Source organism: Lichtheimia ornata (genome assembly GCF_029851405.1).
Source record: "Lichtheimia ornata isolate CBS 291.66 chromosome Unknown scaffold00013, whole genome shotgun sequence".
Taxonomy (NCBI): domain Eukaryota; kingdom Fungi; phylum Mucoromycota; class Mucoromycetes; order Mucorales; family Lichtheimiaceae; genus Lichtheimia; species Lichtheimia ornata.
The window spans coordinates 415,639-440,724 of record NW_026695333.1 but is presented as its reverse complement, the minus strand read 5'-3'; the positions used below and the strand labels follow the sequence as shown (position 1 = coordinate 440,724).

The 25,086-nt window shown below is 43.6% G+C and overlaps 8 protein-coding genes across 8 annotated transcripts; 4 read left to right on the top strand and 4 right to left on the bottom strand.

Annotated features, from left to right (window-relative positions):
• Positions 1–4,813: 4,813 nt before the first annotated feature.
• O0I10_003912 (uncharacterized protein) lies at positions 4,814–5,315 on the top strand (the record flags this gene model as incomplete). The annotated part of the gene is made up of 3 exons (XM_058483978.1): positions 4,814–4,918; positions 5,001–5,097; positions 5,158–5,315. The coding sequence occupies 3 exons, from the start codon at positions 4,814–4,816 to the stop codon at positions 5,313–5,315; spliced, it is 360 nt and encodes a 119-aa protein (XP_058345367.1).
• A 1,824-nt stretch (positions 5,316–7,139) lies between these two features.
• On the top strand, positions 7,140–8,346 carry O0I10_003911 (uncharacterized protein; the record flags this gene model as incomplete). The annotated part of the gene is made up of 3 exons (XM_058483977.1): positions 7,140–7,422; positions 7,507–7,695; positions 7,769–8,346. The coding sequence occupies 3 exons, from the start codon at positions 7,140–7,142 to the stop codon at positions 8,344–8,346; spliced, it is 1,050 nt and encodes a 349-aa protein (XP_058345366.1).
• A 1,833-nt stretch (positions 8,347–10,179) lies between these two features.
• On the bottom strand, positions 10,180–12,175 carry O0I10_003910 (uncharacterized protein; the record flags this gene model as incomplete). The annotated part of the gene is made up of 5 exons (XM_058483976.1): positions 10,180–10,702; positions 10,818–11,526; positions 11,599–11,813; positions 11,875–11,946; positions 12,024–12,175. The coding sequence occupies 5 exons, from the start codon at positions 12,173–12,175 to the stop codon at positions 10,180–10,182; spliced, it is 1,671 nt and encodes a 556-aa protein (XP_058345365.1).
• A 673-nt stretch (positions 12,176–12,848) lies between these two features.
• On the top strand, positions 12,849–13,933 carry O0I10_003909 (uncharacterized protein; the record flags this gene model as incomplete). Its single annotated transcript, XM_058483975.1, has 3 exons — positions 12,849–12,980; positions 13,038–13,695; positions 13,764–13,933. 3 exons carry the CDS (start codon positions 12,849–12,851, stop codon positions 13,931–13,933), a joined length of 960 nt encoding a protein of 319 aa, XP_058345364.1.
• Positions 13,934–14,841: 908 nt separating this feature from the next.
• On the top strand, positions 14,842–15,941 carry O0I10_003908 (uncharacterized protein; the record flags this gene model as incomplete). The annotated part of the gene is made up of 3 exons (XM_058483974.1): positions 14,842–14,976; positions 15,044–15,710; positions 15,772–15,941. 3 exons carry the CDS (start codon positions 14,842–14,844, stop codon positions 15,939–15,941), a joined length of 972 nt encoding a protein of 323 aa, XP_058345363.1.
• Positions 15,942–16,227: 286 nt separating this feature from the next.
• On the bottom strand, positions 16,228–17,862 carry O0I10_003907 (uncharacterized protein; the record flags this gene model as incomplete). The annotated part of the gene is made up of 6 exons (XM_058483973.1): positions 16,228–16,940; positions 17,007–17,078; positions 17,159–17,317; positions 17,387–17,421; positions 17,495–17,521; positions 17,636–17,862. 6 exons carry the CDS (start codon positions 17,860–17,862, stop codon positions 16,228–16,230), a joined length of 1,233 nt encoding a protein of 410 aa, XP_058345362.1.
• A 533-nt stretch (positions 17,863–18,395) lies between these two features.
• O0I10_003906 (uncharacterized protein) lies at positions 18,396–20,425 on the bottom strand (the record flags this gene model as incomplete). The annotated part of the gene is made up of 10 exons (XM_058483972.1): positions 18,396–18,468; positions 18,527–18,673; positions 18,728–18,861; positions 18,935–19,086; positions 19,161–19,236; positions 19,301–19,460; positions 19,532–19,840; positions 19,920–20,042; positions 20,164–20,209; positions 20,275–20,425. 10 exons carry the CDS (start codon positions 20,423–20,425, stop codon positions 18,396–18,398), a joined length of 1,371 nt encoding a protein of 456 aa, XP_058345361.1.
• A 1,801-nt stretch (positions 20,426–22,226) lies between these two features.
• O0I10_003905 (uncharacterized protein) lies at positions 22,227–23,807 on the bottom strand (the record flags this gene model as incomplete). The annotated part of the gene is made up of 6 exons (XM_058483971.1): positions 22,227–22,392; positions 22,450–22,758; positions 22,826–22,967; positions 23,046–23,374; positions 23,466–23,579; positions 23,656–23,807. 6 exons carry the CDS (start codon positions 23,805–23,807, stop codon positions 22,227–22,229), a joined length of 1,212 nt encoding a protein of 403 aa, XP_058345360.1.
• Positions 23,808–25,086: the final 1,279 nt, after the last annotated feature.

Sequence of the window (25,086 nt, the reverse complement as noted above, 5' to 3'; positions counted from 1 at the left end):
TTGTACTTCGAACCGCGTTTAGCCTTGCTCAATTAAGCTATACATCGTTTTGCTATATTGGCGAAATTGAAGTCTATATACATAAGCTTGGTTCATTGTATATTTATTTCATTATGTCAAGAAGAGTGATACAATATGTGGCATGAGTACATGATCATGCCATGCTTACCTACTGTTAGGATTTTAGCTAAAGCTATCAATACTGCAGCCTTATATAAGAACGAACCATCACATCAGCCTATCATAGGCGGACCGTACAATAAGGATGAGCTACTTCGTACATCTTTCCACCAATAGTATCGACGCTTTTTTGAGTATAGTTCCCCTCTGCTCCAGTTACACAAACAGGTCCCTCTGCAGCTTTGGCTCTATCATGGTCAGCCACTCGACAATGAACAAAGACCACTTCCCGTGTAGCATCACGCTTACATCATATGTAAAACATAAAGGTGCCCTTTCTGCTTATCTCCAAACTTTACAATGAAACGCGGGGTTTTAGCAATACCAGAGCAATGTGCTTGGCTTGGCCAACTGCACCAGCAGGTGCCGGTTCGATCCAAGCTTGCCAATCCCCAGCAGATACCAATGTCGCTACCAGCCAAACTGGATCAGGGGTCGACCTCTTGAAACTTTCTTCGACGACCAAAAAATATTTTTTGGCATTCGTTTAGGCTGATGAACGTAGAACTTTCACACAAGGTGCAGTTGGCCAAGCTGAGCACATTTGCTCTAATAAAAAACACCACGTTTCATTGTAAAGTTTGGAGATACAGGCACCTTTATGTTTATAAGCGTGATGCTATATGGGAAGTGGTTTTCGTTCAATGTCAAGTCGCTGGACCCTGACAGAGCAAAAGATGCAGAGGACTATTGTGTAACTCAGCTACTTTGCACATGACTGGAGGATGGAAGGATGATGCTGTATACTATTAACAACATCCATACATTGCGAGCTAACAGCCATTTCCTCACAATCAGCAATGTACCCGATTTATGACAGTGGAACGGTGCTCTGCTTTGAACATTCATTTCCATGATTGGATTATGATCCAACGAGTTAATTTGGCTGAGCTACGCTCACACGAGTTACTTCAGTTGAGCAACATAGAGCATGGTTAGATGTGTGGATTGATGTAATCCCTCTTTAGCTGTATCTCGGTCAAATCGCTCGGATCAACATAATCCAATCATGGAAATGAATGCCTGAAGCAGGAGAATCGCCCATGTCATAGAGTGGACAACGATGTGTGAAGAAATGGCTGTTAGCTCGCAATGCTGGGCTTTTGTCAACAGTATATAGTATCATCCCTTCCATCGCTTCCAGTCATGCAAAGTAGCTGAGTTACACAAACGCGCCCCTCTGCATCTGCTCCTGCCAGCGTCTGGCGACTTGACATTGGACGAAGACCACTTCCCATATAGCATCATGCTTACAAACATAAAGGTGCCTGTATCTCCAAACTTTACAATGAAACGTGGGGTTTTGAATAGAGCAATGGGCTCGGCCCGGCTAACAGCACCTTGTGTGAAAGGATTTCGCGTTCAATGTCGCAAACAGCCCAAAAAATGTTTTTTGGTCGTCGTCGTCAGCGAAGAGGTCGGCTGTCTGGATCAGTTTGGCTGGTAGCGGCCGTTGCAGAAATCTGGGTTGGCAAAAGCGATCGTGAAACTGGCACCCAAGGTGCAGTTGACAGCTGAGCACATTGCTCTAATAAAAACTCCCGTTTGATTCTGTTTGATTTCAGGCACCTTTATGTTTGTAAGCGTGATGCTATATGAGTGGTCTTGTTCATTGTCAAGCAGCTAGACCCTGGAGAGCCAAAGATGCAGAAGGACCTCTTTGGTAACTCAGCTAAAAGTCAAGGACTTCAGGGACAATGCATGATAGGTACGCAACCCTCACTTTTATGTCATACATTGGCAGCTAATAGCCACTTTTGTGCATTCCCAACTTTTTGTGCATTCGTACGTGGACGATGCTCCTGCTCTAGACATTCATTTCCATGATTAAAGTAGGTTGATCCGAGCTGATTTGGTTGAGTTACGCTCACACAGATTACATCGGTTGAGCTACATCGAGCGTGCTTTATGTCCAGAGTGATGTAATCTCTTTGACCGCAGCTCTGATCAAATCAGCTCGGATCAACCTACTTTAATCATGGAAATGAATGTCTAGAGCAGGGGCATCGTTCCCATGCAGTGGATTTCGCAACAATGATGATTGGATAAAAGTAGCCGTTGGCTAGCAATACATGCCTGTTCCTAGATGATCCATAAAGTAATTATACATTGACCCTTCCATTCATGCAAACGTAGCTGTGTTAACACAACATGACCCTCTGCATCTTTTGCTCTGCCAGGGTCCAGCTACTTGACAATGAAGAAAGACCACTCTTCATATAGCATCACGCTTACAAACATAAAGGTGCCTGTATCTCCAAACTTTACAATGAAGCGTGGGGTTTTGAACAGAGCAATGGGCTCGGCTTGGCCAACTGCACCTTGTGTGAAAGTTTCACGATCAAGCTTGCCAATCCCAGATTTCGCAATGTCGCTACCAGCCAAACTGGATCCAGGGGTCGACCTCTTCGACGACGACAACCAAAAAAAATATTTTTTGGGCTAGTTGCGACGTTGAACGTGAAACTTTCACACAAGGTGCAGTTGGCCAAGCCGAGCACATTGCTCTAATAAAAACCCCACGTTTCATTGTGGAATCTTGAGATATGGCTGTCTTTATGTTTTCACTATGCTGTAAGAAGCGTGATTCTATACGGGAAGTGGTCTCTGTTCAATGACAAGTAGATGGAACCTGTCAGAGCAAAAGATGCAGAAGCACTAGCTAGATGTGTGCCACAAGGCCCGGGAGGACGAGACTCGAAGGGATCGATCCTATTGGTGGAGGATGCATAATCGATCCTTCCCCTGCCTGCTGTCGATAACAAGGTCCGCGTATGCTAGTCTATATGGATTGGCCCATTCTTATATAAAGCTGCATAGCTGAAACATGTCATAGGTAAGCATGGCATGTTCTTCATGTACTCATACCACATTGTATCACAGCGCACTCTTTCTTGAACATAATGAAATAAGCTTACAATGAACCAAGCTTGTGTATAACAACAAGCACTGTGTTGGACATCCTCACTCTGGATTTATTGTCTTTACAATACAAGCGTTTGAGAATTACCTCTGCCTTCGTTTATCATTATATGAACTAGGAAGCTTAAACGAAGGTATAGTGTCATACATAAAAGAACCAAAGCACTCGATACAAACGAGGATGTAAACAATCCAATGTCGCTTGCGACCGTCAAACTTCTATTCCCCTTTCCCTAAGTCATCCACATCTCGCACATTTGAACTGATAGCACAATGCCCTCTAAATGTCATGTTGGATCCAATTTTCATTCAATGAGTAAGACGAACAATAAGACTGCTAGTGTAGTGTGGATGTTTATCAAGTAATTAAGATAAAGGAGCAGCATTACAAATTGAATAAGATATGGGCGATTTACATAGAGGCAACAGGGATAATTGTGTCATTGTATTCTTGGTTGCTGCCGTCATGAACATCCTTGATCCATGATTCCAAATCCGTCGCTGCGTAATTTTGACTTGAGTACTCGAATACCATCCATAGCTGTGAAACACCATTCGTCAAAGATATAAGCCCTTTTGCCAATTCCATCCAATCCATCATCATCCTCGGCCGAATCCACGTGATATGAGCCTTTGTCCCTGCTGACGACGTGCCAAGTAATCACCACGATTCTCATCATCGCACTTGATTGCATCCCTCCATCATAGCCATTGCAATTCCAATACGTTGCTTGAAAAGAGACATGTGATCGCTGCATGCTTCCTTTTCCATCCGGCTGTTGATCCATCCCTTGCCAATTCATCCCCCCCATCACTGCTCATCCAGGCGAAAGTTGTTTGTATTGCGGCGTACTTGTTAGCTGATATGGAATCATCGGTTGGTGTCCGTATGTATCAAAGCAAGTTGCTACACGTAAATAAAGCTGTTTGTATACAATGGCTATCTGCTATTCGTGTAAAAAAGGCTGCAAAGCAGGATGCTGCAAGCAAAGACTGCTGTTTGAGACAATGGAGTGAAGATCTTGCTAAACAGCTGTTGTTACGTTTGGTCGTGGCAGAAGAGAGCAAGAAAACGTGTGTTGTGGTAGATGACAAGGTTGTGAACGCTGTTTGAGACGATGGAGTGAAGGCCTTGCTAATGGTAGCTGCTATTACGATTGGTTGTGACAAAGGAATGTGCAAGGGAATGTACATTCAAGAAGGCGCGTGTTGTAGTGGGGTGTACACGCCATGGGCTTGCCATTCAGTCGAAGGCAATCGGATCAAGACAAGTGTAAGATTGACATGATGGGTTGAAGCAGGACAATCGATTGCAGGTGGTAGTTGTATGTACTTGAATGCACCAGCAGTTGAGAATGGGAGGAAGAGACAAGAAGCTTGGATTGGAAGAAGAGGAGGAAATTAAATAGTACCTACATTGGTAATTGATAGGATGAAGCCTCATTCTAGTAGGGAAAGGAATGCGCGTGTGTATATTAAAACCGATTCTTTATTCGTTTAGTAATGATACGCCTTGAAGACTATAGAACAGGATGAGGGAGTGAGAAAATGGTACTAGGCTAATGCACAAGAAGGGAAGATCCATTTCATGCAATATCGATGACTGAGCGAAATCTTGAGTTACACCAGCGACTGGGATAAACTTTAGTAATCAAAGGAACGCGTAGTAGACATAGCGTTTCTTCTTCCTTTACCTACAGACAACTCCAACATGCCTTCCCTTGAAATCATTGCTGAGCGTGCCCCTACCGATCTCGACGCTTTTTGCAAGAACCTTTCTGGTCTCTTCTCTCAATGTATTGGAAAGCCCGAGAGCGTAAGTCCAACTCCTATAGTGTGGGAATTACGAGCATTGTAGACATGTCTGTGTGCTTACCCATCATGCACATTGCTATTAGTACTGCATGGTTGTCTTTACCAAGGTCGACCGTGTCTACTTTGCCGGTGCAAGTGGTGCTGCCTTCCTTGCCAAAATCACATCTATTGGCAACATTGGTATGTGGATGATATCAAATGTCGATTGATCATATCCCTGACTTGTGTGCTTCGTGCTAGATAACGACCGTAACGCCAACTTAACCAAGGTCATTGGACAAGAGCTTGAAAAGGAACTTGGTATCAGCCAGGAACGAGGATACTTTTTCTTCAACAACGCTGCTGCTTCGGATACTGGTTTCAAGGGTACTACTTTTGCCAATTTGATGAAGAAATAAATGGGATTTATCTACACTGTGAGACCTGGACAGCAATAGCATGTGTCAATGGATTATTCCAGAATGTGGGATCTTGATAAGACGCTCACTACCAAAGTTTGTACTCCCTTTACAACCATCGGAGCAACTTTATCAATCAGGCAACTTGGCAATCAAAGATGACGAGGATGATGATGATGATGGCACTACTCCCTTGGCTGACGTCAAATGTTGTAGAAAACGTGGTATATGTCAGGGAGGATTTGCTGAAGAGTCAATTGAAAGTGGGCGGGGATACGCAAAAACAGCTATGCTATCGTATGATTTTCAATATTGGATATACCACAGCATCTGTTGCAAATGATACAAAATCGGCTCTCGGTAACGGCAATTGGATTACATATGCAAGCAGGGAGCAACGTGTGTATGTCCATTCAACAGTATCGTCCGATGTGTTGGGAATCCATGGCAACGGTATCCAAGGGCAACGTACGCATTGTGTTCAGCAGCTGACAAAGAAAGGTATCATTGTCGGATGGATCCGAAATGGGTCGTTGAGAGTAGCATTGGATATGATTATCGGGGTCGAACTATGATCAACATGCATTCATGCCAAAGGCCATCACCGTGCTTCTTTTGGTGGTTACAGTCCGGGTACATGCGGTCAATTTGGTAAAGCGCCCATACGTTTGAGACATTTGCTTCCCCCAATTATGTTGTACATGATGTCCCTTCCCCGTATGGATATTATACATTATTGACTTGTTGTAAATGCTTTGCAAACCACCATTCTCCTAATACTCCTCTCATTTATAAACTGCTCTTTTGTCAACTTCGCATTGTAATTTCAGGAACATGGCATGTGTTTTCGCAACTTCTTGACAAGAACATTAATGACAAACAACAGCGAGGAGTAGTTGAAAGGGATAATGGTCGTGTGAGTTCTTGCCAATAAGTGTATTCGCAGTACCATGACATCATATATAGTCCAGCCACCATGCACCGCCCAAGGTAATTGCTAATCGTAATCACTCCCGATCGATCATCGATTGGCCCTCCTTATTTAGAATCGAGCACAACAAGTAGGCAACATCTTCTTGGGAGGTAATGGTGAAGCATTATATATCTTTCAAGAGCCCATGGTTGCACCAATGATCCACGGCATGCGGGTAACAGAAGGCAAGAGCAAACAACATGACTTGTCGTGCACAGAGATAACTTGCTGGGTTATCTGGATAAAAAAAAGAGCGGAATAAAAGGAATTCAATCCAGGAGTAAATACATTATGCATTGCTGCTGTGCTATGGTGGTGTTGTTAAGCGCAACAAGAGACAAATAAACAGGGCATTCAACGTGGCAACCGATTGCTGTGTTACCATTTATGCATATCGGTATGCAAGGGTAATAAGGGTATCATACAGTGATATCAAGATTTGAAGGATACATCGTATCACCCCTTTGCAAAAGGTGTGATGTTAACTTTATGTCGTACTTGATAATTACGGTTGGATGGTAGTGGCACACATGATAAGAAGCTGCAACAACGAATCTGCAGGTTGAAAATAAAGTGAGAAGATCTCCGAATAAGGTTTGAGGAGACAGTTGTGGCATGCAATGAAACTCAACGAGATAAGGGGTAGCTTCTCTGTCGTAAGCAATGCCCTGCACAACACATAGCCCGCCCGCCTAAAAGGGCACTCAAGGAACTATAGAACGTGGTGGATGTGCCAATCACACATGTCTGTGTGCAATCGTGCCGTGAGTATAAAAGAAGCTCATACACATATAATCACGCTGATCTCTTTATTCTTTTCCTTTCTTTCTAAACGTTCTCACATTTTTACAATGAATCATCAGCACCCCCTTGCCAACCACCACCAACACCACTATGCACCTCCACCACCTCCAACCACTCATTACACTACCGCGTCGCCATCCATTGTTCAACCCCATCACCACCACCACCAATTCAACTTTGATTTTGCTTCACCAATGTATGCACATCATCATCCACAACAAACTCCTGCACATATCCCTGCAGCAGTACAACCCGTGACAAACACGTCTACAGCAACCAAGGATGCCAAGCAACAAAAGCCGAAAAGGAAACAAGTGAAAAATGCATGTGGTAGGTTGTGTCACATGAACGCATTTCGCGCCCTTTTTTATCGCCTCTGATTCGTGCTCATACAAATTTCCCACACAAATATAGTCAACTGTCAAAAAGCTTGTAAAAAATGTGACGATGGCAGGCCCTGTCAACGATGCATTAAATTGGGTCTCGAAGCAACTTGTGTTAACTCACCTCGTAAGGAACGTCGCAAAGGCATTAAGCGTGGTCCATACAAGAAGCGTCAATCGCGTAAGGCCGAGCAACAACAACAACAAGACTTACAACAAGGTAATTTTTAAAGAAGGGTTGGGTGGAGTATACAAAGGGGGAAGGATAGCATTTGATCTGACTACTGTTGCAGATATGATGCAGGCCACGTCATCTGCAGGATGGTACAACGTTGATCATCGATCATGGGCTGTTGCTGCTACGCACTATGGACAACAGCAACAACAACATCATCATCACCAACCTACTGCCTATAGGCAATATTGGGAACAACAACATCAACAACAGCATCCTGGAAATCCCGCAGCGAAAATGCTTGGATACGATCAACAATTTTTGCTCCGCCATGATGGTGCTCCTGCTGCTACATCCAACTCTACAGCTAACACAAGTGACATTTCAGCACCACCATCATCCACCGGTAACACCTTTACTACACCATGCTCACCAGCAACACCACCTCCATCTATGCCTGTTGCTCCACCTACTTCGGTTCCATCTCAATCGTTGCTACCTGCTCAGCAACATGTGACCATGCTCCAAAATCGTGTGCGTGAGCACCAGCAAAGAATGATGATGTTACAGCAACAAGCACATCAAGGAAAGCAAGCAGCTGATGCCTCCTCATTTACCAATACTACGACTCACCATGATCAACAACCTGCATGGACATCCATTACTACCTCCGAGCCTTGGCCTTGCTTCGTATGATTCCGACCTATATCCTCCTCCTTCTTTCACTCACCACCTGATACACAACGCTGATTGCTGTTGCTTGTTTTTAAGCCCACTACTCCTCCTCATCCCATTTGTTCCATCCACTTGTAAATACCTTCTCTCACGTGCTATCGGCTTCTTTTAATCGTTTCATGGGAATTTAAACTAATTACTTGACATTGGATCGTACCCTTATAGTTTTAGTCTCTTTTTCACCCCTTTCGTTACACTACATCGATATACACATTTTTTTATGCATCATACAAGAACCCCGATGTCACAGCAATCCAAGCAGTAGCTGCAGAATCGGATGCTTGCATCCTATCCTGCCATGTCACCCCCTTTTTCTCTTTAATCAATCAACTAATAATAATGCACAAGACTTGAAACACTCTAGTAATATTACTTGCATATGAATCATGGCGCTGCATTAAAAAGTTGACAGCACATGATATGGGATAGCATCATTGGTAACGATAAGAGTACGCCCATCCTGTCATTGTCACATGCAGCAAGGTTTGAAACAAGAACCAACTACCTGTTGTTGTTGTATTCTCGGTGACGTCCGGTTAAAACTTACAGAACCAAGGAAATGGTGAGCTGATAGGGGAAAGGAGATCATGTGTTATACCCCATCCCATTCGAGCCGCTGCTAAAATGTATGGGGCATCTACATCTTGCACGTGGTGGAAATCAAGTTTATCGACGAGAATGGATGAAGGCGATGCTACATGGTTGCTTAAGTGATCGATGCGATATCAACACGAACATGAACGACAGTGGTTTAGGAGCTGAGTAAAGCCGCCGGTGTCCCATTACATCAACACAAATGATATCACGTGCTTCATCCAAATTTTTTTATTAGAACAATGACTACATAGGTGGGCTATATGAATGAAGCTATTATGTTTGCTTGACTTTTTCGAATACTCAATGCTGCATATTGCAGAGCTCGTTCTTTTACATATAAAGCCCGGCGATCAGAAGCTCCATGGCTTACTGCTTATGCTGCATGTAGTTGGGCCAAAAACACAAATTACTCAAGCCACCCTTCGTGCGCTTGTCAATGCATTATTAAATGATGGACATGGCAGATGCTATGATGCCTTATGAGATGCAGCTGTGAAACTTGATTTTCCTTTTTTGCGACACAGATGCCACAAGTAGCACGGATTTTCAAAGCATAAACAAAGAAGCCTTTTAGCTATGTACTCGTCCTTTATTAACGTGCTATTGTTCATGCGAATGTTGTAGCATGGGCAACGAGCAGCAAGGTAGGTCTATTAGGCATCAAGGATATCAAGTGAAGGTTTGGATTGGAAGAAGGTTTATTGGACCTCCGAATACATAGGCTGAGATCCTTTGTGTACCCACATTCATGCTAACGTGTCAGGGACGTATTGGGCTAGGAATGTGATAGGACTACTATGGTCGTGGTTTCTTAATGTGATTGCAGCAATAAGCGTTGCCATGGTAATTGTACGTAGCATAGTACTACCAACGATGTAAATTACGTGCATGGATTCCTTATTTACACATACATTTCTGGAAAAACAATGACGACAATGTTTTGGGCAGCAATGGCGTAGCAACATTGTGTAACGGGCACTGTTCCATTTGAACGCCAGATTCATGCGGAACACAATACTACGCTTGAAAGAACACTGTATGTTCCATATCCTTGTTGGATGATGCAAAAATAGAAAGAATTAGAAAGGCTGAGAGAAAAAAGGGATGATGGTCTTATATACAAGGGAAGAATCTAATCTATACAATAGTACAAGTCGATGGTGATGATGATACTTTATCATCATTGTCGTGCAACAATTATTGTGGATTTGGTTGTGGCGAAGCATTTCCAATGGCAACAGCGGGCTTGTCGTCACTCTGTTGTTCCACGATGCTTTGCTGATGTTGGATCTTTGCACGCCGCTTTCGTAAAAAGTACGCTGTCAGGGCCACAGCCACAAGGAAGAGTACGACAACGACCACAATCACAGCAATTGCCCAAGAAGGGAAACTTGATGATCCATCACCATCACGAGAAACGGCAGGACGAGGGGTAGTAATGTTGACGTAAGGGGGATCGTCTGCATCAGTCATAAGCTGATAGGCCACCAAACTTTGAAAGGGAGCATTGTAATCAAGGGCTACTTCACTTTGGTCATAATCGCTACGCTCGTCAAAGAATCGGTCTTTTTGGTCGGGTCCACCTACAACAGCACCATATAATACGTGCGAGTTGCCACTATCTTTATCAATGTTGGAGATATCTGTGCCACCTGAAGCACCAGCATGGTGTGGGTTTCTTGGGGAGTTCATGTGCACACCACAAACGTATGGAGTAAACCTATAATAAACAAACATGGTGAGTGCCATACAAATGATTTGGGTGGTAGGAGAGAGGGTGTATGTGACAAGACCCGTTCATCCGATGTCGCAAGAAAAATTAAAAACAAGCTTACATTGGGTTGTTGCCAAGAACGTAATCAAGTTGTTTCATGGCAAATTGCGTATACTTGCCGGCTTGGCCATTGACCGTATGATCATACATCACTGAAAGGAATGCAATGTCATTGGCTGGGACGAGTGAATTGGAGCTACTTGCACTGCCACACCAAAGCAATCCACCTTCGGTATAGGTACATGGGTCATTGTTGTTGCTGCTATTGTCATCCTCATCATTGGGAATGATAGTGTCAAGGTATTTAGCAGCAGCTTCATTGTATTTGGTTGTCGTATTATCGATTGCGGCACCAAGTACATATACACTGCCAGTGGCATCGCTCCAATCCATGATAGCAATACGCTTGGTAGCAAGTTGAAATTGATCATAATACCTTGAAGCCTTATCACGGTACTTGGTATCACCCGTTGCACGATACAACCACAAGGCGCCATAAACCAATTGGCTTGTGTAGTTTCCCATGCCGTAATATTCATCAGCTTCGGTTACTGCATCGCTGTATACTTGCCATGGTGTCCCAGCTTCTGCAAATTCATACACAGTCTTGGCATGTGAGACGAGTGTGTCGGTGTAGTTGCTGTCGGAGTCACGAAAAACAAGCGAAGCTGAAGCAAAGGCAGCAGCCGTCAACGCCGCAGCATCGGTACCTGGATTATCATAATCCACATAGTAAGAAGGACGTGGTGTCGCGATACCCGTATCCGGTCCTATAATGAAAAAAGAACATTTGCTCAGCCCACATTATTGCATCATTGGAGCTGTTTTACTAGTCATCATACCCCAATAATCGTTATCAATGTCACCATCAGCCACTTGTACAAATAACACGCTGTCCGATGGATGAGCTTTGATTAGCCAATCGGTGCCCCATCGAAGCATGTCATGAAGGTATCTTGTTTGATTGGCTTTTTCATAGCCTTCATGCCATTCAATGGCGCCCCATGAAACCAGCGTAAGGGTGTGTGCTAGTGGAACAGTAAACTTCATGTAGTTGCTGTCACCATAATGATGATAAGTAAATACGCAAAGCGAATACGTGATTCCATTGTCCTTACCCTGCATCGTAATAGCCACCGGTCAAATTAACATCATTGTCTTTGCCGTCATTGAGTGCTGAATCATGTCGCCTTTTATACATCATATCCAAAACATACAATAGTGAGGATCCTACATGGTATGATGATCCTGGTTTATGTTCACATACCATGGTACGCGATTATCGGATGGCAGCCTGCCGCTTCGTTGTGCCTCGTAAAACCATAAGCTATCATTCAAGAGAGCTGCATAATGTGCATTCTGTGCACAAGCAATGCTGAAAAAGAGCGCAATGGATATCAACAGTTGCTTTTTTAGCATTGAGAAAAAAGTTGTCGTATGTTGATAAGCGATTCATCAGCTATAGCTTTTACGGAGTGCTTATATATACACCTTCAGTTCCAAAAACCGCACCATCTGTGTTATACTTAAGGCGTCAACTCGACAAAAATAGCTTGTTGCAACCTCACAAAGGTTAAACAAAGAGAATTCTGACGCTCAGCATGGTGTGACGAGAATTGTGCGTGGCTAAATAGAACAAAGGTATATTACAGAAGAAGCGACAATGGCGTCTTTTTTGGTCACATGATGGCTCAAGGTCTGCAAAAGCAGTAATGGAGTCGTGTAAAAGGGCAGGCTTTGTGAGAAGCACCGGAATTCCCATGCTGCTTTTATTCACCATATACGGCAATATTTTCCGGCATACAAACAAACATGCAAAACAGCACCCGTGCCTGATGAAGTTGACTTATTAAACATGACATTATAGTCATCAAAAGCTTTGATGCAGGCAAACATTACATTCAAAGGATGAATACAGGGTCCAACAACATGAAACGTATGTCGTGGTGAGGATTGTTTGCTTACTTGAAAGTACTACTAGTGTGGGAACCAGCTTGCCTAAGCCGAGAGATGATTTGATGAGCTTATTTGGATCGTCTTTATATCGCCTCCTGCTGTTAGCCTTGCTTTCAACAACTTCTTTTTCCACAAGATGACTAAATACCCTACCTATGATGAGCTACCTATTGACCCCTCGTATCCACCTCATACTGCTTGGGGCGTTTTCGGAAAGGACGACAATTTGGGTACCCTCAATTTGCTGACTGAGGAAATAGCAGCCAAGGTACGTTTAGTGAATAAGCAAAGAGAGACACAAAAGTTGATTTTATGATTCCATTAGGCAGCCCAAGAGAACGTAAAGCGAGGTGCTGTCTTCTCTTTAAATTGGCATCTTGAATCACCTTCACCACCACTATTCAACCGTACTTCAATCCAACACCATATTCGTGATCGTGGCAGCAGCAAGAAGTTTGATGATGTCTATGACAACTTTAATACTCAAAGTAGCACGCAATTCGATGGATTGCGTCATGTATGCCACATGAGCTCTGGTCGCTTCTACAACAATGTATCGCCGGACGACATTGTAGGACCTAATAGCACTGGACGACTTGGCATCCATCACATGGCTCAACGAGGCATTGCTGGTCGTGGCGTGTTGCTCGATTATGGAAGATGGTGTGAGCGTAATGGAAAGCAAATCAATCCTCTTAGTCGCCATGTTATCACTGTGAATGAGCTTGAACAGGTTGCTAAGGATCAAAAGGTGGAATTCCAGGAAGGAGATATCTTATTATTGCGTACAGGATGGATGGCAGCGTATGAACGTGAAGGGGATCGTCTTTCGGATATCATGGATCTTGCCAAACCTGAATGCATTGGTGTAGAAGCGTGCCAAGACACGTATCGCTGGGTGTGGAACAACCGTTTTGCAGCCGTTGCTGGTGACCATGTTGCTTTTGAAGCCTTTCCACCAAAAGATTGGAATGATTCATGTCGTAAGTATCGACGTATCCTATCCCATGTGTGCGTGCACTTGATTAATAGGATGATGTTGCTGTTGTAGACGCCCAATTCCTTGGTGGTTTTGGAATGCCCATAGGCGAGATGTTTTATCTCGAAAAGCTTGCAGAAGACTGTGCCAAGGATGGTCGATACACTTGCCTCTTTACAAGTGCTCCTCTTAACAAATATCAAGGTGTGGCTACTCCACCCAATGCATTATGCATGAAATAAAGGAAAGGGATACACCTAGTTTTGGCAAGCGCTACATGCTGTGATGACATGTTCTCACGCCTCTTTTGAAGATGGATCGCCTTGTGTTACCTCGTTCATTGGATGCTCATTGTCTGTGCATTTCAGTGTTGGTCCCTCCCTGATGATGTTTTGAATCACTCAAATTGGATAACTCAATTATTTACCGCATTTAGTAGAATCACAATAGAGCTAAGGTGAAAACGTAACCATCTTGGCTCATGGTGGGTCATAACCACTAGACCAACAGCAGCGAATTCATCGATGTTGTATATGATTTAATACTTGATCAACATGGCCCGGTGATTAGGCTGTGGCACAAGGTGTACTTGCAGGGTCGATGAGTAGCTTGACATAGACATGCGGTATCACAGCTCCATATCTCGATGTTGTATCTCCCTAATCATAGCACTGCACAGAGCTGTAGCGGTTATATGACATTGGCATAGAGATTTCGAATCAACATTGTATGATCATACGATATCATCAGATGAGCAGTGCTGTTAATGTGCAACAGCACCATGACCATTTTATAGTAAGAGTTACACCCACATTAACTATACACCTCACCTTCATTGCGCTGATTTGTATGCTACTCCTCGTTTGCCAACGTGAAGCGAGACAGCATACTAAATCCACGCTGAATGCAATGACGAGCTTTGATTGGCATTTCATTTGCAGAGAACAACAATGATGCCGGGAAACCAAGATCCCACATGCATATGATAAAATATTTCAGAAGCAAGCTAAACCTTACATTTGCATGATTGTGCATGAATGTACCACTCAAATTTCCAGCAGCTTTACAAAGCGCGATGATTGAGCATGCCTATTATTGCACACCTTTTTCTCTCGTTTACCCAAGCCATATACCCTATCTCACATACCCAATGGCCAAGCTCCCTGCTTATGACAACTTGCCCATTGACCGTACCAAGGCACCTGATTCTAGCGCATGGGGAGTTTTTGGAGAGAACGATAATTTGGGCACGCTCAACTTGTTGACGGAGGAGCGAGTTGCCAAGGTACATACGTTTATTTACGATGATTGAATAAAGAGAGGGTTAACATTGTTGATCATCTTAATTGTAGGCTGCTCAAGACAACGTGAAGCGTGGTGCTGTATTCTCACTCAACTGGAAACTCGAGTTGCCATGGCCACCACCACATAATCGAGAAGCGATCCAACACCGCGTCAAAGATCGATTTGAAAACAAAGGATTTGGCGCCGTTCACAACAACTGGTTTGATGATGTTATTGAAATCAATACCCAGTCCTCTTCCCAATGGGATGGATTACTCCATGTTGGCAATATGGAAACTGGAAAATTTTACAATGGTGTATCACCTGATGATCTTTCACAAGAGCAACATTCCCATCGTCTCGGTATTCATCACATGGCACGCCGTGGTATTGCAGGACGTGCTGTTTTGCTTGATTATGAGCGATGGGCTACTAAGCAAGGTAAACAAGTTGACCCATTCACATGCCATGTCATCACGCTGGATGAGCTCAAGCAAGTTGCAAAGGATCAGCATGTTGAATTTATGCCTGGGGATATCTTGCTGCTGCGTACAGGATGGATGGCTGCGTATGAACGTGATAGCAAGGCAGTGGATTTCAACAACCTCCATTGCATTGGTGTCGAGGCATCTGAAAGCATGTATCGCTTTATATGGGATAATCACTTTGCAGCTGTCGCTAGTGATAACGTTGCATTTGAAGCGTATCCAACCAAGGACTGGTCCAATTCATGCCGTGAGTACACTTGTGATCATGTACACAAAACCCATGTATTCATTAGCTGCTGTATTTGTAGACACCCATTTCCTTGCCGGATTTGGAATGCCTATTGGCGAAATGTTTGATCTCGAAAAGCTTGCAGAAGATTGTGCCAAGGATGGTCGCTATTCATGCTTCTTCACAAGTGCCCCTCTTAACAAGTATCAAGGTGTGGCAACCCCTCCCAATGCCTTGGCCTTGAAATAGTGTTACTATCCCCTTTCAAATGAACTTTGCTTGCATGAATGTCCAAAAATGGAGCACAGCAGACTTCAATTATGTTTAACCAATGGTTGTCTAAAATACGTTTACTGCAGGATGCAGATGGGTGACCAAGAAAAAGGGAAGATAAAGTGGGGGATTGGAGAGGAAGGATGGTGGGGAATGTTATATTAAGTGGGTAGAAAAGGAGAACAGTACATCTTATAATGCTACATGGTAATGGTAGTGGAGTGGGTGGAATGGGTTGGTGGGATGTTGTTGTACGTCTAGCTTAGTCCTTGCGCTCGTGAAGAGAATTGATATACGTCCATGCTCCATTATCCAATAATGCTTTACGTCGCATTTGCTGAACCATATCCACATTTCGTTTGCTGTAGGTATCCGATGCACTGGCATCCTCAACAAACTTGAACAATTTTGGTTGCCAGGTCTCGTTGTTGTCAGCTCTCTCTTTGCGAACCTTACGCTGCCAATCTTCAATCTTGCTCTTTTCAGCGTTCGCAACCGAATAATTCTTGGATTTGAGTGCTTCAGTGACTGGACCCCACAAACGATGCGATTCGATTTCTTGTTGCTCTTCAATAGGTGCTGTCTTTCGTTCAGCCATGGGTTCCTCTTCAGCATCGAACAACAGTTGCTTTTCACTTTCACCCTTCTTTGTAACAAAGGTCTTGTGACTCCATCGACCTGAAAGCGTGTATCGTTCTTCACCATCGCACGTGATTGCACCCTTGATGTGATTGTGCTCACCACCGAACCAAGGCTTGGGAACAAATTCAATCGTTGTCTGAGTGTGACCATTGGAGCATGCAATTGTGCACACACCAGCCAATTCCAAATAAGCTGCGCCCGTCAAGAAACCACGAATCATCAGATCAGGGAAATCAATGACGTATTGCTCATCATATTGCTTCACGTATAATACGGCACGTCCAACTTGTTCAGTCTTGATGCTTGTGCCCTTGAATCGAGCCTTTTGTCCAGCTGATCAAGAAAACCAGGCATGAATGAAACGTGTTCAATCATCTTCCTTCCCCCAAAACAACTTACAATGACCATTCAATGATACACCAGCCTTTTCATCCTGAAGATAGAAAGCAGAAATTGGTGGATGATGGCATACTATTGAGATTCAATCAGTCACACAAAGGATCGTCCAAGCCCCCCATAATATTACACAACCTTTCTTCCCCCCAAATTACCTTGTTCGCAAACACATTCGACATCACCCAATTTGCAAAGGAACTGCTCACCGAGAATTGGATTGTATGGCTTCTTCTCATGCTGTCCATTGGTACATCGAGATGCATAACTACCCCAAAGCGTCGACATGAACCATCGAGTCACTGCTAACATGCGCTCTAATGCCATGTTTTTTATATAAGCCTTCATGTTTATCCAATTACAAATCCTTTCAATGAATGACTTACCGGTTGGATCGGTTGCACTGCTAATGGCGGTAAAGCTGACGTCAAATAAAAAGATTGTGCGTTAATATAGAGAAACCCAACCCCTCGTTCATTTCGCTCGGAGCTTACAAAGCTGGATGATCACCCCAATATGTGCTATTGTTCGAATAAAATACAAAGAGCAAGGATATCGTGTTAGTGAAAGGTGTCTTTGTACAAGGAAGGAAGGGGAAAAAACAACCGAGCGGTTGATTGATATCATCCACTTACCCATATTCAAGCAAGGATAACCCGTTCAAGAAGAATGCAGGGCATGTCAGGGATGAGAGATCGCCAGTGAAGCTAATGACCGTCTTGATAAACTCTCTAAACTGGCCACCCGTACCAGGCTCGGCATGCTTGACAGACATGTTGTCGACGTCGTTCACGGAAGGTTCCTTGTCACCATTCACGTCATTGCTGGTGTTGTTGCGGTTGTTCGAGAAGAACTTGTTCATGGCAAAAAAGGAAAAAGAACAAAAGAAAAGCGGAAGAAAAAGGGAAAATGTAAAATAGCGTTCACTCGTAGGTCTTGGTTCAAAGCTCATCCGTGCACCCACCGTTTCTCCCCCCTCCTCCTCCTCCTCCTTCCAACCCCCCAACCAACGACGTGCATCATTGCCTTGGATACCCTTTAGTGGATATTGTTATTACACTTTTTATTCATCCACCATTATTAAATGCATGTATCACTTTTCCTATCTCTCACCACGCAATAGCTGGATTACGCATACATTAGGCAGATGATCTCGACACGTTTTGTGTATGCATGACACCACACATCAATTACATGACCAACCCCATCCACAGTCTTTGATACAAGCATGTTGTATACTTGAACCCCGCCATGAAGGGTCATGTGGGTTGTTTTTATACCCCAATCAATGAGCGATGATCCATCATATGAGCATCTACAGCAATTCGATGATTTAAAGAGGTGGGACTTTAATGGTGTACATGTTGAAGAAGAAAAAAGGATGAATGCAATCGTTTATTGGAACTTTTGCTCTAATGCTCGGATGTAATGCTTTGGGAAATCAATGTTCAGCACATGGATTTGATGACTACAACATGGGTGTTAGTGTTATGTGTTTCTGTTTTTCTCTAACCAGCTATACTCACGTGGCCAATTCAATCTTGCCAGTGTTCAAATCCACGCGCACAGGTTCATGGTGTGCCCTGCTATCGTACGATACATGGTAACCTCGCTCCGATAACACGTCCATCACAATGTCCACAAAATGGTTGTTGTCCAATTGGGGATCCTCTCTATTGACAGCGTTAGAATAGGTTACCCATAGTAAGCAGCGTCCCATTACTCACGTGCGAATCATCACATGTCCACTAATGGCGTGTCGGGCTACTTGAGGAATGATCGTGTCATCAATAAATCGAATCGCTTGTTGTAATAACGAGGTATCTATTTCTTGATAGTGTTCTAATCGATTGATCAAATCCTGATTGCGATGGTATATATGAGTAAACGTCCGATCCATTCCTCTTCCCATCACCACCACCATCCTCTCTTACCTGACGAGCATGAATGCCGATCTGTGTTGCTAGGGGTATATGTGAAATAGCGTCATAGGTGTCAGAATCCAGCTCGAGCGATGATTGATATTCGAATTCCCGCAAAATGATCTCCAAGACTTCCTTGATGGGACCTGTAGCATTGATAAGATCTGATTATCCACATATTAATTTCTGTCACAGGGCAATTGTAACACACATCTTCATCCAATTCCGGATGACATACGAAAGGGAAACATCTTTGACAACTTGAGAAGGGAACCATAGCTCTTTTTGAAGAAGGCATATCGATTACGGATCACCTAAAAAGTGGATGGATATCGTTATGAGCTATATATTCCTTTCTCGTTTCCCAATGTAACTTACTGTCTCATCATTATCGGTCACGCGCTCTTCCCATAAAACTCCTTGGCCCGTCTTTTTCACCTCCAGGTTGTGTTCTCGAATCATGCGCCCACGAGCAAGTTGTCGCTGCACCGAAATGTCTTCGTCGACGTATAATACACAAATGCGAAAAACAGGTCGCCTAGAAACGAAATCAATATCTCAACCCTGTTTCCTCTCTCATTGCGCATAAATACCCCTTCCCCAACTTACGGAAATTGATCCCGTCGATCCGTGTTGTAAAATTCACGTCGTAACTCAGTCATTTTGTCATGCAGCATCTTGAGTGCCTCCACCTGAATTTCGGTACGTGGGAAACCATCCACCAAAACGCCAACAGTGGGATCACAGTCTAGCATGGCATGGAGCACGAGTTCAATGACATAGCGATCGGAAATCATTTGGCCTTGGTTGATAAGCTCTTTGCATTCGGGTGTTTGCAAAAGTTGGGACACTGAGATGGGTGGATTGGTAATGCCACGAGCACGTAAAATCGATGGTGTATGAGTACCCTTTCCGGATCTGATGAATAAAACCTTGTCTCAGTATCCATGGTATCATCATCATCCTCATTTCCTCCCTTCCCAATGTCTCATCTTACCCTGGTGCTCCCATCAAAAATATAAACTCGCGAGGCAGATGAATATTCTCACGGCCATAGTGATCCTCAATGTTCTTCCATGCTTGATTGAATATCAATTTGGCATCCTTGATCTCACTCGCCCTACATTTTAATTGCTTGTTAGTCCATGTATGGCTAATGTATATCGGGGACAACAGCACCTGCATAGAGCAGGATCCATGACTGAAGAATGAAACAAAGGGGGTTGTTGTTCAAGGCTCACCTCTTTTCTTGGCCCTCGTCTGAAACAGGATTTGCTCTTGCTGACACTGTGGCATCTATGCATTTGAGTTAATGGTTCAATGTTACGGCGGGCATGGGGGGCAGTAATTACTCGAACTTGCTGGGGGTAAAAGACGCGGAGTGGTTGGCAACGTGTAGAGTCGAATATGGCGAGGTACGTTCCTGTATAGTGGTGGGGCTATCCTACTACGTAGAATACTTGAACAGCGAGCAGCAATGCATAAGGAACGAGTAATGAGCATGGTAGATTCGATTCAGGAAAAGTCAATGGGGGGGGAGAATGTGCGTATATAAAGAGAGAGCAGAGAGAAGAGAGAAGAAGAAAGAAATAGATGCTGTACTCCATCCGCGGAGTAAATCCTGCATTGCCTTGTACAACAAGCACGTTAATGGCATTCGCCGGTTCATCCAAAAACTGCAAAGTCAGCTATACTCATCGTTCATGATAAGCTATATTCCATTCCGGCATTCCCATGTATTCAAGCATATTAAACATCAATTTGACACATTGGGATATCTAATCTAATGCCTGATGTCACGTTTAAATATCATCATCCTACCATTTAATGCCATTACTACCAATCTACTACCACCGCTTTGCCCCTGAAATGATATTATTAGATACACACGTACACATGGGAATCCGACCGATTACCCTTTTCATTGTCGATACCATAAGAAGCCCTTTATCGTTATCTGTCCCATTGTCTATCAACATCCTGATAGATTCATTTCGATATCCCACGCAAAATGATGTCTATTCAAAATCAAAAGTCTCATGATCCACCCACGGCGAGTGATCATATCAGCTACTACATAGCAAGATCCTTCTTTTGCCGATACGACATATACCCTTCTTCCTTATGCATTGCCTTTAAGATGGTATGCTGCTGACAACGCTTTCTTTCGACATCCTTGATGTACATCATGCTAAACGGAGTTCGCTTTATCGCGACAACAATGCTCCCACGACACCCAAACGAGGATTCATCATCATGCATGAAAGCTGGGGTGTACGTAATAACCCGGGGTCTTAATTATCCAATGGGTTGCATTATGGTCTTCAATCAATATCCACTCATGGATCATATGAATGCGTCATGGCTCATCGTGAATCATTCTTGTATGATAGCTCACCACAGCTCATGATTGTTTAGACATCTTGTATGTATGCAGCCATACTCCTCAAGAAATAAATTCAAGTACAGCTATCATTGACCAACATTCAGCTGACAACATACGCATTAATGCATCCCGTGCGGCATCCAAATGAGCAAAAAGCTATCGTTCATGCACGTCAAATATGGATTGTGGATTAAAAGCAGGTCTTTGTGGTTATTCATAGCCTTTCATTGTTACCCTGTTTTCATTGTTGTGGTCGTCATGGTGATAAAGGTATCAAGGTTTATCTTCAGCTGATTACTTCACGGCAACGGCAACCGTTTTGGCAGGGTCCATCCACCCGAGCATCCAAGAACAGCCAAGTTGTGCTCTAGATGACTAGTCGGAGAGCTGCATATAGCAGCACGTGATCCAAGGCAGATGTTTTAGTAACCCCACTTTCTCTGAGGCTACACGTTGATCACATTTTGTAGGCCGCAACTCTCAACAATCACATTGAGATGATGTTGGTTCGTATACCGGGCTTCTTCTTTTGGGTGCAGTGACATCATCATTTTGCACAACATCCTTTATTGAAAAGCGATCCATCATCTCCCATCTAAAATATACGTTGTACTTGAGGATTTACGACAAGATCATCCTTCACTGGTAAAGCTCATAACACGATATCCAATTTACATATCAAACATCTTTTAATGTATTAGCAGTGATATGAATGAGATATATACGGGAAGAAAAGGAATAAACTATCAGGCAATTACTGATGCCCGGTATAATACTCTACATTTACGGCAGTGATAGGAGTAGGATGGGGTGGGGGAAAGGAAAGAAAACACTGGGCAAGGCATATAGCCGTTCATCTTTACCTAGAAAAACATCGCCAGTAATCCCTTCAAGGTTGTTGTGCTGTAGTCGATTGGATTAAAGCTTCTTGGCCTTGTAGTGGGGAATCGTAAGACACCGAATACCGAGATAGGAGCAAAAGCTATTGATGACCACCACAGCCCATCGTGTATATGCGACGAGAGCAAACACGAAATAAGCACAGATGTACAAGTACTCGGTTTCAGGGGTAAAGATGGGAGCACTAGAGCATTTCCATGTTAGTATAACAACACACAATATGGAGGATGAACACACTTACATATTGCCAAGGCGAGGTAGATTGCTGATGATAGCTCCACCAATGAGAGGGAAGAGAAGCACGGTGAAACGTGGGAATCGCGACTTTAACAGATGGGCAAGGATGATTTTGGTAGCCATGCGTCCAAACACAATGCCGGTTGTAAGGGTGTAAAGGATATAGTGATGATGCGACAAGATAAAGGAGTATGGTGACAATACCCAAGAAAAGAAGGCTGCAACGTAGGTGATGATTGGGAAGTTTTGGACGATCATGGTGGAGACAAAAGGACGTCCATTCTTGCGACAAGCCTTATACATGGCATGCAAACTATGACATGTGCGTGTGTGAGTTGTTTTATATAGCACCAATGACCTCGTTCACCCTGATTACTTACCACACAGGCAAATGAGTAAACAAAAACATGATTCCAATCCACCAAATCACAGCGTGACATGCAGGCATGGCCAAAATGGCTGGTGGCAAAGACCAACTAGTTGGAAGCACTTCACCCAATGGGGTTTGCCAAATTGATGGTCCTGGATCAACACATGGGATAGTATTAGTGTAACCGTATTACACTTTTTGCACATGAAGAATCCCCCTCCCAAACTTACCATAGTAACCAGAAAGACAAAATACAAAGCATGATACAAGAACGCCCTCTGTAGGTGCATTGACATAGCCGAGATAAAGGGTGCCAGTATGATACTCCTCAGCTGTTGACAAATAGAATCCAAACATGGCAATGCCGTACAACATCACGCTTGGAGTCGAGTGACCCATGCCAAGGGCTGCTGCTTGCAATAAGGCTGCAAATGATGTGTTGAGAGCGTCGCATCCATGATCAAACAATTCTCCAAGTGGGCTCGATGTACCAGTACGACGAGCTTGTTTGCCATCCACGTTATCAAAAGTCGAGTAAAGCCATAATCCTGCAGCAAAGCTAACCATCACCCCAAAAGAATAGTCAATCAAATGGCTCCTCCACCACTCTACGCATGCCCGTTTCCATACGAAGGTACACACACACATACCTGTAGTATAGCCAACGAGGTCCATTTTCAGCGTCCATTTCGGGAGCAAAGACAATGGTCAAAGCAACATTGAGGATCATAAACGACAAGCCGATCAGCGTGATCAAGTTTGGACTATAGAATGGTGGTTGTTGTTGTCAGCCTTTCTTCTTCTCCTTCTTCTTCAATAAAGTACACTATTGATACTTGCGCAATCCACAGAGGGAAGAGTTCGATGGACCAGTTCCAATAATGCTTGAGAACATAGCGACTGATGAATGACTTGTCTACTGCTGAATACTTGTACAATTTAAGGTTGGCCAACCTGTCGTTGGATAATGAACCACTGGAAAGGACGCCCATGATTGAATACGATAGCGTATCTTGTTGATGGATCGCACCAATTAATGAAAGAAGGAAAGAGAAGGAAAAAGGGGGAAAGACCGAATTATGAAAGAAAAAGGTACAACAACACTCTTTGTTCAACAATTCACAAGATGGGATCCTGAGATCCGATCCGCGGTCACACAAAGAACAGCCCTCTTTGGGGAAATGGGTTACTCCCTTCCAAGGCCCTCCATCTACATGTGATTGGGTTGCATGTCCTCACGAGCCTGCTACACACGCACACACAGCCCTTGTATTGCATAGCATCTCTCTTTTTATCTTTACTAGCTAATGATCATCCTTATCATTCATTGGGTCAGCGTCACTCCAATTCGAGAATACCAATCCTTTATTATTGCTCCCACCATTCTTTGTTCTATAGATGATGGTTCCCGGTATCTGGGCTCATTGGTTACACAGTGCTTGGGCACATTTGCAGACTCCTTTACAGTTTGCGTGTCCTTAGAGTAGTTTTCAGTCTTTGCAACAATGATTGTGTAATTGATAAATTGAATATACCGTTCCACTTGCCTGCATAAGGTTCAATTAGGTATACAAAAGAGCTTAAAGCCTACCAAACAAACCCTGTTACCATTATATTGGTATAGCCGACGACGCACTCATCAAAACTGATCATCTACATCATCACCAGCTGCCATCCCTTAACATAAGCGATGTAGAAGACTCTTCTTTCCAAAAAGAAAACAGCTGCCAATGGGGATGATCAAGGACGGGAAATAACAAGCATGGGAGTAAAATTTGCAGATCGCAATAATAAGGGTCCTGCACCACACTACACGTCAATTTGGCATATTTGACGCATACTGCATATCTAATTTGGGTATACTTGTAAAGAACATTTATTGAGTACATGGATACTTGTTGTAATGAATGTGTGGAAAGCCTAGAAGGCGAAGCAAATGTCGGCGGGATACGTTACGTCGGCAAAGCAAATCGTAACACGACATGATGATGATCCACATTGCCTGCTGCATTACCTATTTATGATACAAGAAGGTTTATTGCCTAGACCAGCAGTTACCGTGCTGATGTGCGGAGCATTTTTTTTGTGATGCGCTGAGCAATAACCCATAGAAGGAGACAACGACATAGTGTATAGCCATCGCTGCTGCTGCTGCTGCCTTATTTTTAGCATGGATGTCATTATTCATGCTGATGAATGCATTTAGATTACAAAAAGGTAAGCATTCTTTTACACGTGTCACCCATCATCATGGTCAACGTAAGCAATGGT